The following is a 20421-nucleotide window of genomic DNA, read 5'->3' on the forward strand; positions in this document are numbered from 1 at the left end:
CTTTCCTGGAGAGTACAAACGTATTATCCATTAATGACTGTATTTTCATTATGCTTCTGGTTGTTGTACAGGAAAGAATCAGTTGATTTAAAAAGATCCAGACTGATCAGCAGTATTTAATGCATATTTCTAAGAATGCAGGAGTATAAAAGAAATTAATGACAACAGAAAATCATGGCCATGAGGTCTGAAAGCAAATCCTGTTCTGCACAGGTCCCAGGTGTTGCAGATGTGAAATAACTATTAGGAGGTCTAACATCTAAAAGATACCGCTTTCCCTTTTGGTTTGTATAGTTAGTCAGTATGACACACCTTTATTAGCTGTCTTTGCTCTCTCCTTTTCTCTGTTCACAGGTAAATCTGGTTGAATCAGATGTATGTTTACAGTGGTCCATAAAGATGCTTTTTTTTCCTCTGAAAGTATGCAAAAATCTTGTGGAGCAAGAAAATTTACAGTGCTAGGCCTACTACCAGCCAACAGTAACCCCAAGAGCTCCCTCTCTGGGTAGAACAGCAGATGTTCTCTGGACCATCTGTGGTGGTTTGTGCCAGAGGTTCCTAAAGCTCATTTCCCAAATACAATGTCTCTCTATAAAGTCCCCTCCTTGCCCTTCCATGCAAATCCTAATTGCTACCTGCATATTGCAAAAAGGCTGCATTTCAGGCTCTCCCCTCTCATGCCCATTTCAGGGTGACTTCTACTATGAAAAGGTTAGGCTGCAGTTGCTGAGGTTGTCAGATGGGATGGTCAGACCCCACTGCCCTGTCCTCCCTGGGGATTTTGTCCAGCTGCAATTCTGTAAGGCATTCCCAGGTGGTCAGTAACAAGATGGTCCTATAGCATGAAACATACCCATCCCACCTATATGCATATATTTTCTTTTGAACTCCTGAGAATTGCCCCTTCTCACAGTTGGATATTAGAAGTAGTGCCAAAGTCTTTATTTGCTGCTATCAGAAGGTCTGGGAGTTCAAGAACTTCTAATATTATAGCTCCTGAAGCACAGAGATTTATGTCCAGCAGTTAGCATTTTTGTGTCCCCAGACCTTTTACTGGCATACAGACAACCTGCTCATGGTGCAGAGGCTGCTGTAGCATTTGCCCCTTTGCGTAATGATTTCCAAATGCTGGAAAAGCTTCCTTGTATTTCAAAATTTCTACAAAAAAGTACAAGAAAGCCTCATTTAAAAGTGTAAAGAGCTAAAAAGTAACTTTTCTACTCTTTAAACATCTTGACAACTGCATTGCTAGAGGCAGAGCTGTACTGGAAGTCTTCCAGGGTGGAGAAATAGGATAAGAAACAGGATAAGAGAAATGGCATTAAAGAACCACAAAACGCCATATTACCCACAGGATGCTGGCTCTGAAAAATGTCCAAAAAAAAAGTTTGCTGAAGTAATGACATGGGGAAGTATAGGAAAGTCAAGCTTGGAGGAAAGAAAACCAGGATTTACAATTCTAGGAACTTCAAAACACTTAGTTATATTGTCCAGGTTGTCCTGTTCTGAAGGAAGAGTCAGACCATGGGAATTCAAATAAGAAAATTTCGAAGCAGTCAGAAAAGGCCATGAGAAAGCAAATTATAGATAAGAAATGAAGAAAGTTATTTGGAAACACTGTTTTGCAAGATAATGGACAAGTTAAATAACCTTCTGGATGGAATCACCCAACTCAAACAGGGAAGTGAAACACAAAGTCCTGTAATTGAATACAGACCTCGCCAAGATGACAACTGGTAAGTATTCAGCACACAGGACTCCAAGTTCATTAAAAAAAGAAGAGAAAGCACATCCTAGGAAGATCTGCATGTGTGATCACTGTTTAACCAATCAAGCAGATGAATAAATCAAGTGAAGATTAGGTACATTAAAATCCTTACCATTAGATCAAGCAAAGAACATAAAAACAACCAAACCAAACTTGTTTGCAAGAGAACAGATCTATTTCTTTCAAATAAGAAATATGAAGAAAATCTTCATGTAAAACTGTGAAAACAGTTGTAAACTAGCAATACATAGTTGAGCTCTGAAGTTTTATTTTGCATTTAAATTAGATGTATCCAGAAGGTAGAACTTGCAATCAAAACAGAATAAGGGGTCTGGGTATTGTGACAGTTTGCTATTTTCTATCTAGTTGAATATTTGCTTTACTGTTTTTTAGTTTTCATTCTGTATGTCACCAATTTTTGCCTTCTTCAAGATAAAAAATAGGTAGATGGAGGAGGAAGATTTGTTTACTGGGAGCTTATTACAGGGTGGCTGTTAAACTGATAAGGGTTTTGGAGACCATCAAACAACTAATCTATATCAACACACAAGGTCACATAGTCAAATTAAACTTTGTTTCCTTTGGATTTCAGTGATTACCTCTGGGGTTTCAAATTAGACTACTAGACAAGTAATCAAGTTCCTTCAAGCCTGTCACATTACAGATAGATATTATTTAAATTGAAGTGCCTGTCCACTTAAAGGCACTTTATGCATTAGAATAGTTTCCAGACCAGCATATTCTGAAAAATACTATTTCTTCTCCATAGACATATTGAATTTTTTCTCAGTCTGAGACCTTGGTAACAGAGGTTCCAAGAAAATAGTTTTATAGTCAATAAATTGGAGTCTTTCATGACTTGGTACTGTGAAAGCAAAAGATAGCATCAAAAATCCAAAGTCAAATTGTCAGTGCATTGAAACAAAATATTATAGACAAATTTTGTAAAATTGTTTGCCTTTCCTCAGAATTAAGCACAGTTATTGCAGGCAACATAGTATGCACATAACTTTATACACAAATAATAATCTCATTATATAGTGGTTATAGGTTATAGACACTTCAAACAGAAAATGCTACAAATACTATGACTACTTGACATAATATCAGTGTAAAATGCATTTTTTAATAGTTTTCAGAATACTCAGAATGGCACTCATGGAACAGTTATTAAATCCTCTGCTAATAATTCATAATAGGTTTAGGATGGCTATATATAGATATGTCTGTCTGTGTACACACACGAAGTTCTAACAGTTATGATTTTCTGTATGTGCATGAGGAAATAAGATGTTCTCACTTACCTTTCCTGTATGTTCTTAATTTTAAAAAATAAAAGGAAGGGAAGGGAAGGGAAGGGAAGGGAAGGGAAGGGAAGGGAAGGGAAGGGAAGGGAAGGGAAGGGAAGGGAAGGGAAGGGAAGGGAAGGGAAGGGAAGGGAAGGGAAGGGAAGGGAAGGGAAGGGAAGGGAAGGGAAGGGAAGGGAAGGGAAGGGAAGGGAAGGGAAGGGAAGGGATAGTAAAAATAGTCCCATGTACTTTAGGTTAGGAACCTGTTAACATCCCAGACATATCTCCCTTAAGTATTTGACCCTGCCTAAAACTGGAGAAACATGAATTACAAATCATCTCAACTGCCTGGCTTGAGAGTTTGACCTTTAGCTCACTTTGAATCAATTCAGACTACATAATCAGGATCTCAACCTACAAATAAATAAACAAGTAACAAAATGTGATGACCTACAATTATCTGTGCCTTTCCCACAGTACCAAAGAGCCTTTCTGGATGACCCTGCCCAGTTCTCAAGAATTCATATTTGTGGTACTAGTGGAGTAAGTAGAAACAGCCACACAAACCTAGTGGGGAAGAGAGGAAATGCTGTGAAGGAGGAGATAAGGTGGGAGAACTCCAACAGAGAAGCAGGGGGTCTGAGTCCAAAACCAGCACAATTTTTCCAGAAATTGAAGTAGATCTCTGGTTTGAGAAGGCTACTGAAACTAATAGTGTAGATTTTGAAATGCATGGACTTAATAAGTAATCTAATAACATTCCCATGTTTGTAACAAAATACTTTACAAATTCAATAATGACATATAGACTTTATTGGGAGTTTTTCAAAACTAAAACCCAATGATATAACAAACTCAAACCCAAAAGCAGATGTTGAAATGTTTCAGCTTACCACTGGGTGATTAAATAATTACTATGGGGCTGCATTACACAACACCGAGAGAGTTAAGTTTCACTTTAAAATCTTACTATTACAGTTGAGTTAAAGTAGAGTGGAGGCACAAAGACCAGCTCTTCAGGAGTCAGTGCAGCAGCTCAAAATCCACAGTAAATTAGAGGAAGATGAAACCAAAGGCTTCACTTAAACTCACAGTGAACCCAATACTTGAAAATGTCAAGAAGTGTTGTTTAGCTTGGAATGACAATACAAAAAGAATGGGAAGCTGTTTAAAAAGTTGTCAGTGTTTCTTCTGCCTAACAGCACAAATTTTGAAACCTGGCATTTTCACAGGATGTAAGTACTAATTTGCAGTCAATTATGACAAATTCAAATGCTGCTCACTGTTAAGCAAAGGATGTGTGTGCAGTGGAGTGAGAGGAGAGACAGGTGAATCTCTGAGATACATATCTCTGAGATCCTTGCCTTATAGTGGAGACCAGAATACCCAAAAGCTCTTTCAACTCAAAGCCAGATTTTATTAAAATATAAACTAAAATAAGAAGCCTTTAAAAAAGAGAATACTAAGCATAACTAAATAAGACAGAACAGAAATAAAATTGTGTATAAGCAAATCTGTTCCATCTATCATATACTTACAGGCAAATTCGTGCTCCTCTGCTTGGCTGCTGCAATCCCAGTATGGTTTGAGTTACAGCCAACTCATTGTCATCCCTAAAGTGTTTCTGTCTGCCACAGCAGGGCTTGGGCTATGGGTGACCAGGTCTCTCTACTCATCCCAGCACTATCTCTGTGGGCTACAGTTCCTCCCTTTTTGCCATGTCTCTGTCACCCAGAGACACTTTTTTTCTTGCCCTGGGGCCAGTGACTATCTCCAAGCCTCTGGAGGGACAACCTGAGCCCACCAGTCAGTTGAAAGGCACGTCACATTACAGGCTGTCTGAGAACAAGCTGGCCAGAACGTGCCCCACAATCTGTTTGTATTTAGTTTTAGAACCTGGTATTTGGACCACAGAACTATACTGCTTGACAAGATGACAGCTTTCTGATTTAATGAGTAGAAAAGTATCATTTTTTGACTATAAGAGAGAAATTTTGTTTCTTCTTTGCAACTCTGTTGCCAATATTAATTAGTTTTTTCCTCTAAGAAGCTCTTCAGATAAAGTCTTTTAGAAATCTTAAGACTTTATTTAAGCTGTGTTTAATATTTAACAGCTTTTACATAAGTGCAATACATGTTGACTTTTTGGTGGATATTATTTTGTAGCAAAAATTTAAGGGAAAGGTTTAAGAGCTTTCCACTCCAAAGGGGAAGCAGTTTCATTTTTTTTTCAAAACAGCACCAAGAAAATTGCCTGAACCAAGAAAAATAATGCAGATGTATCTGATGTTCATAGTGGCAGCTTGGAGGTGATGAGAGCATTGATGAGTGGCAACATTCTGTTCATGGAAGGAGGCCCTCAACTAAAGACTCAGAAACAGAGAGGCCTCCCTGCAGTAAAGACTTGCAACATCCAGGAAGATATCTTGGATCAATAGCATCTGGGTTCAGTTCAGGCTACTTAACTAGTCAATTACAATAAAAGCTGCATTTTTTTTTTCCTGAAGAAACTGGTTACATATGTTAAAAATATTTTCTTTCTATTGTAGATGGACTCAGCAATTATTTGTAACACTTGTTCAGGGCACAGACTAGAGCCAGTACTATTATTGTCTATTGTGTATAGACAGTAGTACTAGCTCTCGTCTTCATAGGGAAACATTCTACATGCAGTATGTTTAAATGTAAAAAAAATAAAGTTTCTGTGACATTATTCACATAAGTGAATTTAAATATCTGAATTGAAAATAGAGTCCCAAACTGGGAACACATTTGTGCAGTCACCAAAATTATTTGCAGAATCTAGTGTTCATTCACACCGTTTTCCATTATAAAGAATAATTATGGCATTTTCTGTATGGGAACAAGATCACTTACTTTTGCCAAGTGATGATGAGAATTGCATATCTAAAATCAGGAATGTGATAGATGGAGAACTCAGTCTCATTAATATTTTGCTTAATGAATGGACAAACATTTTGTGTTTTCTGAGAATATCTCTGGAATTTCTCAGAGGATGCAGCACTAGTTGAATAAGGTACCAGAATTACTTTTAAATAGATTATGAAAAAAGATATTAGAGTATGAAAATGACCATGAATTGTAACAATTTGGTTATTTCACTGCTTTGTGGAGTCATTCAAAAAGAAAATATTGTGTACCAAGTCTAAGTAATTAAAAAGGATAAAAAATGGACATATGGTGATAAAATCCCATAATAAATATAAACAAGAGACCCAGGAAACAAATACTGGGAAAAAAATTTGAAAAAGAGCTATCTGTACAGCCATCTGGTTAAAAGAATTAGTCATGTTTAGAATAAATGCAGTATCTATGATCAGCTTGAACAAACAGCTAGCCTGTGCTCCAGGCAAGCGTGTTGTGATTGAGTAAAATGGCACATGAGATAGATTAGAGAAGCTTCCACTTTTGTTGCACCTAATTCTGTCAAGAAATCCATTATGACAATAGAATTAATAATTAACTAGCAGTTTTAGCTTAGTAAGAGTCATATTCTTTACCAGATTTTTTCTTCTAGTGTCGTTCCACCATGCAAATCTGGTTTTCTCTGTTAGAATGAAAAATGAAAGTTGATTTAAATTGTCTTTCTACATACACAAAGAAAATCTACACGTTGTAATGGAAAGGATTTCAATAATAAAAGAGGGAAAAGAAGCCACACATTTAAAAAATGTCTTTATAATCAGTTAAAACCTCGAAATCCTTAAATTGCTAGAAAAATTTTATTCTCTCTTTAATTCCATTTTAATAAAGTTAGAAGGTTCTCTTTAGGCTTTCCAGCATTACCTTATCATCTCAGCCTTTATGTGACACCCTCATGTTTCTGTGGGTAGTGTCAAAGACAAAATACATTCCTGACAAAGTCACATTCCTGGCTGCTTCTGAGCCGGGATTTGCCGTCTGCACCTGACTCGTGCCTGAGCCTTTGCAGTGTATTGTCACAGGAAATTCTCCAGGCTGTTCTGAATATGCAATGTTCAAGCGAGGTGCAAACTGAGATCGTGGGGTCAGACACATTGGTGCATTTTCAGAATGAGTGTCCCAGGAGGGTGGAAGGAATGGCCATGATGCTTCTGGTTTTCAGACCAAGCTCAGGTATCTGTGCAGCGCTGCACAATGTAGATGTTCTTACTTTCCACAGTCAGTGAGAAGAGGGGTGCTTCCCAAAGGCAATGCACATAATCTGTCTTCATGCTTATCTCAGGATGGGCTGAATCATCCTCTCAAAGACTGTGCTTCACTCTGGGTCCTCTAGGACTTTTCCAAAGCTTAGGAAAGCTTGTCCCATTTGAAAGAAAAGGAAATGATGTGCAGAAAAATTATTCATTGCTTAGAATGAGATGGAGTAGAGCTCTTTATAATAAGATGTTTTGGCAATTCAAAATGTGGAAAATTTTTAACTGGACAAGAACCCAGCAGGGATCTGTAGAGATCAGCATACTGGGGTGACACATTTTGACCAGTTAAACAAAGAATATGGGCATTTGTTTCCCCTTATAAAAATTGCCCAGTATTGTAGAGGCAAACTCTAGGCAAAATGTGATCTAGTGTTTTAGTTTCCTACTTGGCAATTTGATTTTTGTTTAGTCTGACAATCCATTCTGCCAGTCTTTAAGACTATTCAAACCGATGGTTTATAGTCATTAATGAAACTTTTTCTAAGTTAACACTAAAACAGAGAACGTCAGGCATTTTATACTTGCCACTGTGCTTTCACATGTTCTTCAGTAAGTGATGAAAAATAAAAGGCCCATGTAACAACTGAGGGGTCCCAAAGAAAATCTTTGCTAAATGTTAAAAGTGTTTTTCTTACAAGGTTGCTGTAACTGAAAGAATTAGTAGCACAGAATTCTCCCTCATGACTATCTTGTTCTAAAAGATCATCACAACACCATGTGGCATTCCTTTTAATGAGTGCACAAATGACTCGCAGAGGGAAACTTATCCTCAGAATGCAGTAAACTTCCACAATGCCTGTATTTTATGCTGCTTTATAATGAGAAATAAATCAAAAGCCTTAAATTTTCAAAAGCATTTATTCTTATCCAAATACAATGTTAGTGCCTCATAAATACATATTTCTATTAGAATAATTCCACCTGATCTAGTGGGTGACATCCCTGCCCATGGTGGGGGGTTGGAACTACATGATTTTTAAGGTTCCTTCCAACTGAAGTCTTTCTATAATTCTATGAATTTGTACTTTGTGAATTGGTTATGGAGAGAACATATGTCCCTTGAAGCTTCATGACCACATGGCTCAGTAAGGCCAGATTTGCTAGAAGGGAGATCATGTCCTCTTACATATTTAACAGTCTTTCAAAAAGACAGGAAAATATTTATAAGAGAAGGAAAATTAATTTACATTATTTATTTAGATTTTGAAACTGCCTTTCATAATATTCCATACATTGATAATGAAATACAGAAGGATCAAGGTGAGAGGCAATTTGTTGATATAAACTGTCTAAAAAAGGTGACTGCTGAGATACAACAAATATATTCATGAGGTTTGTATGGTTGTCTACGTGTAGTAGTTCTGGGGAGGGTGATAAACAGCAAGATAGCAAAATTATATAGGTCAAGAAAACCCAGGCCAAACTAGGAGTAATATTGGGAAATAGGCAGTATGGTGAGGTGGCAATAAGAAATTCAATGCAACAATGACTCTGGATGCAGTCATAAATTAATAATCACAGCTCTCTAAGGATCACTGCATAACAGAGATGAGAATCTGAAAGTAACTATTAGTCTACAAAAGGCTGGTATGAAGAAAAAAAAACAGATTGCAAGCCCATTATAAATCGAGCTATGCCTGCTGTGCTAGGAATACTGTCCCCAGGTTAGCCTATCTCAAAATAGAGTTATTCTAAGGGTACAGATGGGAGTAATAAGAAAGATTAGAAAGAGACTCAGAATTCTGCACTAAGAAAGTTGAGAACTGGAACTCTATGCTTTACAGAGACTTCCTAACCTACATTATCTTATCCAAGTGAAGATATGTGACAAGGAAGATAAAAGGAATTTAATCTTACAAAAAAGTGTACTTCTCTTTTTCATGCTCTCACACAGATTGTGGAGGAGAAATATGTTTTGTAAACAAATAAAACAATGTGATGATCTATAAATATTAAATACAGTCTCATAAGGAAACCAGAATTTTTTGATAAAGAAGGTTCATTTTGCCTTCTGGTATACACTTAATCATTGTCCCTAAAGTAGTAAGCACCATGCAGAGCAGCATTAAGTATGAAATACGAGTCCCCATTAGGATTTCCTTGTGAAATAGCTGCCTATTTGGGGGATTCCCTGAAGCGAAGAGGGTGAGGGAACCAAACTTGGACCATGCAGAACAATGATGGCAGGGAACTGACAGATAATTATGAAAGGTTGCACTCTGCCACTTTTTTATACAGAGCTGATCTTTTATATTAGAGCTAGATCTTGCATCCTCCATGAGCTTTCCAATACTGGCATAGAACTATTTCCTGCCCCTGGGTCGTGTCTCTGCCAGCATTCCATACAGAGTGACTGGGTGACAAACTCTACAAGAAACTCACAGGCCTGATTTCCTTTTTAACCTCTCTCCCTAAAACCTACTTATTTCTTCCAAACCACTTCATTTTGCCCTCACAACTGCCCATTAAAAGAAACCCCTCAATGTTTATTTCACTGCACTCATTCTTGTTTGTTCTTTCCCCACTTAGCACAAAGGTCAGGACAAGGTGAATTCTTTCTGTACAGATGGTCACACTCCTCACATTGGGGGAATAAATCAAATACCAGAGATCTTGGAGAAGGCATGGGGGAGTTAGGATCCCTACTCTGGATACCATGAGCTGGAAAGGCACCAGTTGCTGAAAGCTGCTTTTCTTGCTCTAGTATGGTATCTTGACACTCAACTCTGTAATATAGGAGGAGCAAATTGAGGCTTTAGTTCCTATTTTCTGGTATCATATAATTCTTCAATGGAAAATGAAGCTTCTCCCAAAAACAAACTCAGCTGCATTTGGGTAGAACTTTGGGATAATTCTAAACTAATACTGCTTAATCTTGTTCATTGTGCACTCATTTTATAGTGCAAGAAAAGAAAAATTAAAAACATTTGTTTCCCCACACCAAATTTTCAAGCCTTCCCTCTCTACATGTTCCCTCTTCCTACTTCAATTATCAAATATTTAAAATAGCCTCCCCCTTTCCAGAAGAGTGATTCTCCTCCCCAGCCCGAATCCTCAGATTTCGATTACAAAATTAACTGGGAGGAAGATGCTGTAAATGACATGGAAAATATAGTAAGTACATTAATGCTAGGACTGGCTACAAAACATCTTTATACTACATCCCTTCTGTGCTTCATTTTCCACTGCTCATTCTGCCGTTAACCTTTGTCCTATGCTGCTCAGAGAGTGCCCATATTATCTGAGTAGGGCTCCAAGCTTTAATAATTTAGTTATTGGTCTGAGCTGGCACAAAATGTGGCAGAACTGATGGCAGAAATAAGACCAAAATAGATTTGATGGGTTTAATGGAGTGCTTTGTGGACAAAAGTTGGCTTAACACATAAAAGATGGATTTTACTAGCTCGACAGTGAAATGAAAAACTGTATATACAGAAGATGGAGTTAACAGGGACTGATAATGTGAAGTGTAATGCAATAGATAAAACCACAGCTACATGGAGAAGAGCCTGGGGAGGTCCAGGACTGTGTAACACTTTGGGCAGTGCTGCTGGAGGTGCTCTGCTTAGCCACAGTGAATAAACAGGCAGAAACAAGTGTGCCCATAAGCAGCCCTTTGCTGCAAACCACAAAACCACTCTGAGCATGGGACAGAACAGAATTGAGCTATCTATCCCCTGTCCTTTGATTCAGCTGCCTCACTGAAGCATGGGACAGAACAGAATTTAGCTATCCATCCCCTGTCCTTTGACTCAGCTGCCCCATAGGTGTGGTGCAGGCATTTGTCTCTCTGTGAGCAAGAGCTGCAAGGGACGTGGGGAAAAGGGTGAGCCATGGACTTCAAAAGTTCCCAGATGGAATCAGTGATCAGGCATTGTATGGCCCCACACAAATGTGGTGAAAGGCTCTTATCTGTCATATTTTGCTTTCTCTTATCTTTGTGAGGTTTGTTTGTTTGTTTGTTTGTTTTGGGAGGGAAAGTTCTGGTATAATTTCTGAAGGATGTTCCACTTTGTTTTGTGGGAACTCCTAAATACAAGGTTACTCTATAGAAGTACAGCTTGATGTCCAAGTTGCAGGTTCATCCAAAAAACCCCAAAATTTTAATTCTCGTATAGTTTTATAAATGAACCTGCTCTGCATACAGATTACTCTGCAGAGAGACTTCCCTCTTACCTTCTTCCCTTGAGTAGGAGAATCAAGAAATAGTATTTCTAGCTTTAAGGAATTGCAACACATTTCACTAGTTTCTTCTGTGACCCCCTGAGCTGCAGCTCCAGGACAAGCAGTACCCAGCCTCCAGCTTCTGGGTGACTCTGCAGCTTTGGATCAGTACCAAAGAGGCTCAGGGATGCTTTTTCAGGCATGAAATCCTGCTGCATGCCACAGTGAGCTGAGAGAAAAAAGGTGTGCTTTGATGGAGGGAGTTCTTTAGATCTACTTCTTCATAAATCATGCTTTCAGCATATTTTATTCTTCATAAATAACAAAGTAAAAAGGAAACAGAATAATATAATAATCTGTCATTCAGACTGAGAATTTTGAACAAATTCACTTTGGTAAAATACCCCATCCATGCTGTGGCACACCACCCCAGCAGGCTGGATGGAAGGTGTGGCCAGTTTGAAATGCAGAACTTCAAGTGACCTCTGTTTTTCTGCTTTTGAGTACTCTTGTCTTATTTTCCTCACTAAGCAACAGTTATGCAGATCTTACTAAACACCATGGAAACAATTTTGCTGAGGTTTCTCCCAGTGTTTATTGCACAACACCTATCTCTAATTGCCGGCAAGCAAAATTACTTTGAGCAATGAAAACAACAACAACAAAAAAACCCTAAATCAAATTTGAGACAGTAATTAAAAGAATTGGAATACTCGAGAGAAAAACTTTCTTTTTATTTTTATTATCTGTGGAAATGGAAAGCAGGGAAGAGATTCTCCTATTTATTTTAATTATGAAAATGTATTTGGAACAAGACCTTAAAGAATGCTGGTTAGAAAAAAAGCAACCAAGCAAATTTAAAAAGTAAAGACTTTTGTTAGCAGAAACCAAAACTACAAACTACAAAGCTTCCAATAGAGAAAACCTGGACTAATGGAATAACAGTACCAGGATGAATCAATGGTTTAATTGCTCAATTTTTACAATGAATGTAGAATTTTCATATTTACCTATTCATACTGGTAAAATATTGTCAATCAAAACCTGCAATTTCATATTGATCAAAACATGGCACAAATATGAGTGGTATGAAGGGATGAATTTTTTTCTTGTGAAGAAAGGGTGAGTAAGAGTTAGTTCTGCTTCTCAGGGAGAATGCAGGTCACCACTTAAAGAGAAGTAAGAATGGCATGTTAGAAAATAGCTCAAATCAAATTCAGCGATTCTCCTTTTTATTTCTTTTCCTTTTCACAAGAATCAGTATTTACAGATTCCATATATGATGTTGAAATTGTTCCTAGCAGACATGGCAAAGTACTGATATAAAAATCTTCCAGTGGACTCAAGGAACCCTGGAAAGGAAGGTGCTGTTTGACCTACCTGGTATCCTTTTATCATCTGGTGACCTGCCTAGTGTATGAGGGAAAGACTGTGGATGTTGTTTACCTGGACTTCAGTAAAGCCTTTGATACTGGGTCCCACAGTGTTCTCTCAGAGCAGCTGGCAACCCACAGCTTGGTCAGGTGCACTCTTTGATGGGTCAAAAACTACCTGGATGGCTGGGCCCAGAGAGGTGAAAGGAGCTTCATCCAGTTGGTGGCTGGTCACTCTGGGTTCCCAAAGGCTCAGTATTGGGGCCACTCCTGTTTAACGTCACTATCAATGATCTGAATGATGGGATCGAGTGCACCCTCAGTCAGTTTGTAGATGACACCAAGTTGGGTAGGAGTCTTGATCTGTTGGAGGGCAGAAAGGCTCTGCAGAGGGATCTGGACAGGCTGGATCCATGGGCTGAGGCCAACAATATGAGATGTAGTGTAAGATTAAGTCCTTCAGGTCTCAACAATCCCCAGCAGCACTACAGGCTGAGGGCAGTGCCTGGAAAGCTGCCTGGTGGAAAAGAGAAGGCACACAGTTTGAGGTAATTGGGAGTGGGGCTGTGATTGAGCCTCATCCCTAATGGGCTACAGCTGTGCAGGACAGGTGATCAATATTGAAGGTGATGAGGCATGCAGTGCTGAGGTGCACTGACCAATCACCAAAGGGTGCAGAGGGCACACAGGGGCAGTGCATGTCAGATGAAGGGCAATAAAGTGCACTGAAGAGAAATAAAGTGCAGAACTTTGAAGCCTTCTGATGTGGTAGGGTGTTGCTCTCCATGCTTGAGGCCTTCTGAAATTGTACAGTGTTACTCTGTGTATTGTGGCTGTCTCAACTGTGACAGAACAGGACCCGGGGATGCTGGTTGACAGAGGCTGAGCCAGTGTGTGCCCAGCTGGCCAAGAAGGCCAATGGCATTCTGGATTGTATAAAAAATAGGGTGGCCAGCAGAACCAGGGCAGTGATTGCACTTAGGCCTCTCACTTCAAGAAAGAGATTGACATGCTGGAGGGTGTCCAAAGAAGGGCAATGGGACTGGTGGAAGGTCTGGAACATAAATCCTTTGAGGAGTTACTGAGGGAACTGAGGTTGTTTAGCCTGGAAGAAAGGAGGCTCAGGAGAGCCCTTATCACTCTCTCCAGCTACCTCAAAAGGTGGCTGTAGCCAGGCAGGAGTCGGTCTCTTCTCTAGGCAACCAGTGACAGGACAAGAGGAAACGGCCTCAAGCTGTGCCAGGGGAGGTTCAGGCTTAACATTAGGAATAATTTATTTCCTGAAACAGTGGCCAAGCATTGGAATGGACTGCCCAGGGAAGTGGTGGAGTCACCATTCCTGAAGGTGTTCAAGAAGTGGCACTTGGTGCTATGGTTTAGTTCACATGGTGGTGTTTGATGATCTTGGAGGTCTTTACCAACCTAAATGATTCTATGAATACACTACCATTTATTGAACGAGAGAATAGATCAGGAAACAAAAATATGACTCTTCACACACACTACTACATCCTCCAGAAATGAGAAGAATTGCAGGACCTGTGCCTGGGACAAAATATCCTTCTTTTTCAGGCTGAGCCTTCTGGCTATTTGAGTAAGTTGCCCTGGAGGATCATACTGCCCACTTTGACTGTCCCTTGATTCCTTATGAAAAGAATCCAGAAGGCAGCAAAAGAGAATCCCTCTCTCCTCCTGCCAAATCCATGACAAGGTCCTTTTATGATTCATGTGCTGTGCTTCAGCACAGGTCACAGCTGCGAGGTCACAGGCTGAGTCCATATATCCAAAACCCAGGAATATTAATTTTACTGCACAAGAAACTCAAGAGCCAGTGGGTCTCATCATCAATCATTATTGATTTCTGTTTACACCAGAACTTTAAAGAAACAACAAACAAATTATGATGTAGGATGAGTTCCCAGGCCTGACTGGAATAAAAGATTTTGGGAAAGCTGAAAGACTTCAAAGGAAGAGTTTGTGCCTCTGAGACACCATTTGCAAAGTAACTTCTGTAGCTGTTCCCAGCTTGGCTGGAGAAGTGTTTTTGGCAGAAAGGTAGGACATATTCAGAGAAAAAAAAAAGTGGAAAAATAAATATGGCAGTGACAACTGTATTTGCTCACCAACAATTTCAAGCATATTTTGATGCCAAAACTGTTGAATGCTGCCCAAACCAAGGCATTATGAGGATCAAAAATGCCCATGACAATGTTCATTGTAAGTGCTCAATGTCTGTGCAAGCTAGGGTATTTTTTCAGCAACTGAATATCTAAATATAGCTTTAAATACACGTGTACAAAAGCTCGCCCGTCTACAGCTATGCAGAGCCTAATCTGCCACTCTTAATGATGAGAGGTAATAGCTGAATACATGAGTGATCTTATTAAATAATTTTGCTTTCAGTACCAGTTATCCTCTTAGGATCAGCTCCAAAGATATTACCATCAAAATATCAACAAATATTTATTAAAGTAGAACGGCATGCAGAGAGTCATGTAAAGCTTTTTGAGTATTTGTAAACTGACATGCAAGGCAAATGAAAATAAACCTAATCCAAGCCCAAAGGCAGAACTGGGCTTCTTACTGATACAACAAAAGCAATGACTAACAAGCCTCTATTCTGGTCTTTCATTTGTAGAGCATATATTTCTGAAAGCTTGGCATTACTGAATTGCTCACAAAGCACTGAAGAACACTACTTGCCAAGGAACAGTTTGCTGGTGTGGGTTTAGGGTTTTTTCCTTTCTTTTCTCTTTTACTGATGAAATAAGCCTACATCAATGACCCTGCTATCTTGTAATCCTAGATGTGTTACCAGGCAACCATTATATGCAGCAGCACCTGGCTTGCCCCTCTCTATAAATAACCCAAACCTCCCAAATCCTTTCACTCCATGCACTAATGAAAGTGGTATTTTTCTACTGCTAAATGCTTACTCAGGTATTTCCTTAAAAATTTTTGTGATAAAATGCAAGTTATCCTTTCCCAAAGGAATGTGATCAGTTAACAGGCTCTAACTGCGCACAGTTATATTTTCATTCAACTGTATACTTCAAATGAGACTTCTTTTCGGAACTAAAGTAAATTATTTAGAAGCCAGGAACAATGTCAACAAATGTAGCATGAGTCAAAAATCTATGAGCTCTGGATGACTATGCCAAAAGATTTATCACAAGCCGAATATACATTTTTGTCTTCAGTGCTATAGAACTCTGAAACAGTAAATTAGAATCATAGAATCATAAAATGGTTTGGGATGGAAGGAACCTTAAAAATCATCTCATTTCCAAACTCCCTGCCATGTGCAGGGGACACCTTCCACTAGACCATGTTGGTCAAAGCCCCATCCAACCTTGCCTTGAACAGATCCAGGAGGGGGTACCCACAACTTCTCTGGGCAACCTGTGCCACTGCCTCACCACCTTCACAGTAAAATTTCTTTCTAATACCTAATCTAAATTTGCTCCCTTTCAATTTAAAGCCATTCCTCCTCATTCTATCACTTCATGCCCTTGTGAAAAGTCCCTTTCCAGCTTTTTTGTCGTTTCCCTTTAGGTACTGGAGGGCTGCAGTGAGGTCTCCCTAGAGCCCTCCTTCCTCCAGGCATAGGAGAGGTACTCCAGCCCTCTGACCATTACTGTAGCCAAAATCTGTATATTTTTCAGAGGTATTCTGAGGTATTTCAGAGGCTTTTCTGAGGTATCACCAAACAATGCTTATTTAGCATTTAGGTAATAACAACAATAATAAAAAAAGACAGAGTCATGTTTTCTGTACATTTCCTTAAGGCAGATGTCATGTACTGATAAACTCCTGAATTAGCTGGGATTGATTACAAGAGTAAGCTGAAAGTGTTACTAATGATGCTAGAAGAAATAGCAATTAAATGGAAGTCAACATCCCTCATGGAAATGCAGGGACTCTTACAAACAAGGTGAACTTTGCAGCAAAATGAAAGTCTGGCAGTTAATCACACATCATCCTACATTTCTACAGATAAACTCTAAAATTTAATGCAGAGGACACAAAATCCATTCCACCTGGGCTTGGCTGTGAGACTTCAGTCAGACTGGAAAATGAGGTGTAAGAGGCTTTGGTGTACAATGTCCATCAAACCCTGACAACATGAAGCCTGTGTACAATTAGCAGCTACCAGCACAGCTGTTCTGATAGTCACAGCTAGCAATAAATCCAGAACAAGCAGAAGAACTGCCACTCATGCTGGGCAAAAAATTCATAAGAGGAGAGCAGCACTACCATACATCATGTCTTGTCTACTCTGAGTTGAGCTTTTTCCATGGAGGAGTTTCTGGTTTCTGTTCCATTAAGGAACCCTTTACCACCTTGATTTAGGATTAGCAACCCAGAAGTTTCTAAATTATGTATTAATATGGATTTTCACAGACTTCTGCAAGCCTGAACAAGGTGTCCTAGCACACTATAGAATGGTCTCAATGCTTCATTCTATCCCAGCCTGAAAGGATGGGTAGAATTTTACAAAGCCAGACAAGTTCAAAGCAACAAGCACCAGGTGTACCCTAGAGCAAGGAATAACAATGTAATAAGCAGAATATAGGCTTAACAAAAATCTTCAAGAGAATTTGCAAGGATACTTCACAGGCAGTTAAATATGCTAGTGGAATGGCAAGAGGGACCTTAATGAGTGACAGTATACACTTGAAAGCAAATCTGCTTTATGGTAAGTTTAAACTCCAAGGTAGATTATTCAGCACAGAACAAAATTTTTGTTCTCTGAAGAAATTACACAGAAAAAAACCCAAGAGGAATCACTAAGCACTCAAAGCTGCCATTATTTTTTTTTTATTGGTGTCTTGGTTTAGTACAGCCTGAGTTTTGGTGGGGGGGGGCATTGGCACAGAGGTGGTTTCTGTGAGAAGCTGCTAGGAGCTTCCACCATGTCCAGCAGAGCCAATCCCTGATGGCTCAGAAGATGCACATGCTGCTGGCCAAGGCTGGGCCAATTAGAGAGGCTGGTAACACCTCTGTGATGACATAGTTAAGAAGAAATCAAAACAAAAGTAGTGGCACAGTTTTAATTCCAGTCAGAGTCAGAGAAGAGGAGGAGGTGAGAACATGTGAGGGAAACAACATGGCGACACCAAGGTCAGTGCAGAAGGAGGGGCAGGAGGTGCTCCAGGCTCCAGAACCAAGATTTCTCTGCAGGCCATGGTGAGACCTTGCTGAGGCAGCTGTCCCCCTGCAGCCCGTGGGGATCCATGGGGGATGCAGAGATCCACCTGCAGCCCATGGGGATCCATGGGGGATGCAGAGACCCACCTGCAGCCCATTTTGGGAGGACTGCTGCTTGTGAGGTCGGACCCACTCCAGAGAAGTTCCCGAGAGCTGCCTCCCGTGGGAGGGACCCCACAGTCTCACAGGGCAAGGACTGCTCTCCCAGAGCAGCAGAAGAAGACCTTGGGTGATGAACTGACCAAACCCCCATGCCCTGTCTCCCTGGGCTATTGCAATAAGGAGGAATGGGTTGAGGGAGAAAAGGTGTTTTTAGGGGCTTATTTTAATTCTCATTCTCCTCCTCTGACTCTGTTAGTAATAAACTCACTTTGTAGCTCTAAGATGAGCCTGTTTTCCCCTTGGAGTGTTTTCTCCCAGTCCTCATCTCAACTCGTGAACCTGTCATTAAATTTTCTGCCCATCTGTAACAGGGGAGGGTGAGTGAAAGGCTTTTGTGGGTGCCTGGCGTTTGGCCAGTGTCAAACCATGACAACTGGTCAATAGTGTTTCATTTTTTTTCCCTCATTAGCACATCTGTTAAGTGGATGGGCTCCTCACTCAAGCATAAACATGAGCAAAATTGGATGTTTACAGCCAGTACTATGCTTGGGGTAGGTTAACAGAATTCTCTGAGAAGCAGAGCTCAGCTGTGACCCTGGGGTATCCTGAAAGATTACAGCTGGCTAGAAGGGAAAAGTAGTTTTGACTGGAAGCACCTGGCATCTGGAAAAACACTGCATCCACTCTGTAGTACAGAAAGTGTAAATAATGAAAAATGAGAAATATCTCTTCCTGTGGAACAAAAAATGCAACCCCTCTAAAAACTTATTTATAATGAGTAATTTTTCAGCACGAGGAACTATATTTCCTGATGTGTGATTTGCTGTCACTGAGCTCAGTGGCAGCTTCTGCTTCTCTTTAAATGACTAAACGATCCCATGAAGGACTTTCCTACTCTGATTTTCTATGAATCTGTGACAATATTAGAGGTGACTTGCAAGGCCAGTTCTAAGCATTTTGAAATTGGTTAGATTTTCTAGAAGCTTAACATGTCTTCAGTCAAGCTCTTTTGTCCTGAATTTTGAGATAAGAAATCATTGAAATTAAAGAATTGTGAACACAACAGCAGGGAGATATGTTCCCAAGGGGTTTTATTCATGGCAATACCTCCCTAAAGATTTGAATTAATGTATGCCAATTGTTATTTACACAATAAGAGAGTTATTTAACTGACTAACAGGAATACGTTCATCTAATTGAGACAATGGTAGAATTGTTCAGAGTGACATTTTAATATATAGTTAAAATGCAGAAAATTTTAAATATATTTGTAGCTGAGCTAAAATTTATATGATTGATAGTCATAAAATCTAATATGTAATTATCCCTTAAATTTCTCAATAAATAATTTTGCAATCCACAGAAAAACAAAGCATTTACAGTAGTGGCACAGATTCTGTCAGACCACACTAACAGTTGTCATACTGTGATATGAGTAGTACAGCTGAGAGAAGAGCTGGGCAATCAGCACAGTATCATATCAGGTTGAACTAAACTTTCTTACATGTATATTTTCAGTAAGCCCAGGAAGCACAATTTGATGTTAGTCCCACATAGCTGAACACCAGACTACATTCCAGCTATACTCCAGAACAAGCAGTGCCTGCTTAGTAAAGGCATGACCCAGCCTGTTCTAGAGGCCAGCACAACATTTAGTTGCTTGTACCATTGTGTACCACAGTCTAGATTCCTCCCTGAGAAAACAGGAATGTAGATCATTTCTGTAATGGAAAACCTCTTGGATCCTTAATCAGGCAGTCTGATATAGTGCCGGTGAGAACAGCAACTAATTTACATTTTGAAGAAACTAAATTATATAAGATGTGCCTGCATGGCACACACACACACACATACATAAAGCATGTTCCATGGACATGGATCCCTATTTGCTGATCTAATATCTATCCGAGTATTGAGTTGAAGATCGTCAGCATTGTTACAAGAGTATACATTCATAGGCTAAATCAATTCACTCTAATGGTAAAATTTTCTCTAACTGTAAATTGATAGTATTATTTTGAAAAACTCGAATACTTTATTGTATATATGACATGACAAAACTGTAATGTTTGGCTTACTGAAATCTAATACCAGTTTATCTCTGTCAAAAGCATTAAAAAATAAATGTACTTGAGAATCTACATGAGTTGTTTTTTAAAACTTTTACCTCTCTCTTACAGTATAGATCTATAGCTGGAAGGTTACTTTCAGATATTGAAGGGAAGGAATAATCTGGTTTTATCATGCTTTACATTGCCTTTTTTTTTTTTTTTTCCTTTTTTTTTTTCTTTTTGTCTCTCTGGGACTTTTTTTCT

At 39.3% G+C, this 20421-nt stretch overlaps 1 protein-coding gene across 4 annotated transcripts in view; it reads right to left on the minus strand.

Moving 5' to 3' along the window:
- The window catches only part of MEI4 (meiotic double-stranded break formation protein 4), a 137270-nt gene that overhangs the window by 103373 nt on the left and 13476 nt on the right, over positions 1 to 20421 (minus strand). For 2 of the 4 annotated variants that reach the window (XM_026792741.2, XM_026792739.2), the window contains exon 2: positions 7211 to 7356. The exons of 1 other annotated variant lie outside the window; for it this stretch is intronic. In XM_026792741.2, the coding sequence (XP_026648542.2) occupies positions 7211 to 7271 (61 nt within the window). In that variant the 5' untranslated portion in view covers positions 7272 to 7356. Of the gene's footprint in view, positions 1 to 7210; positions 7357 to 20421 lie in introns of those variants that run through there. One more of the 4 variants, XM_026792740.2, reaches the window with a different exon arrangement.

Source organism: Zonotrichia albicollis, chromosome 3, assembly GCF_047830755.1.
Source record: "Zonotrichia albicollis isolate bZonAlb1 chromosome 3, bZonAlb1.hap1, whole genome shotgun sequence".
NCBI lineage: Eukaryota > Metazoa > Chordata > Aves > Passeriformes > Passerellidae > Zonotrichia > Zonotrichia albicollis.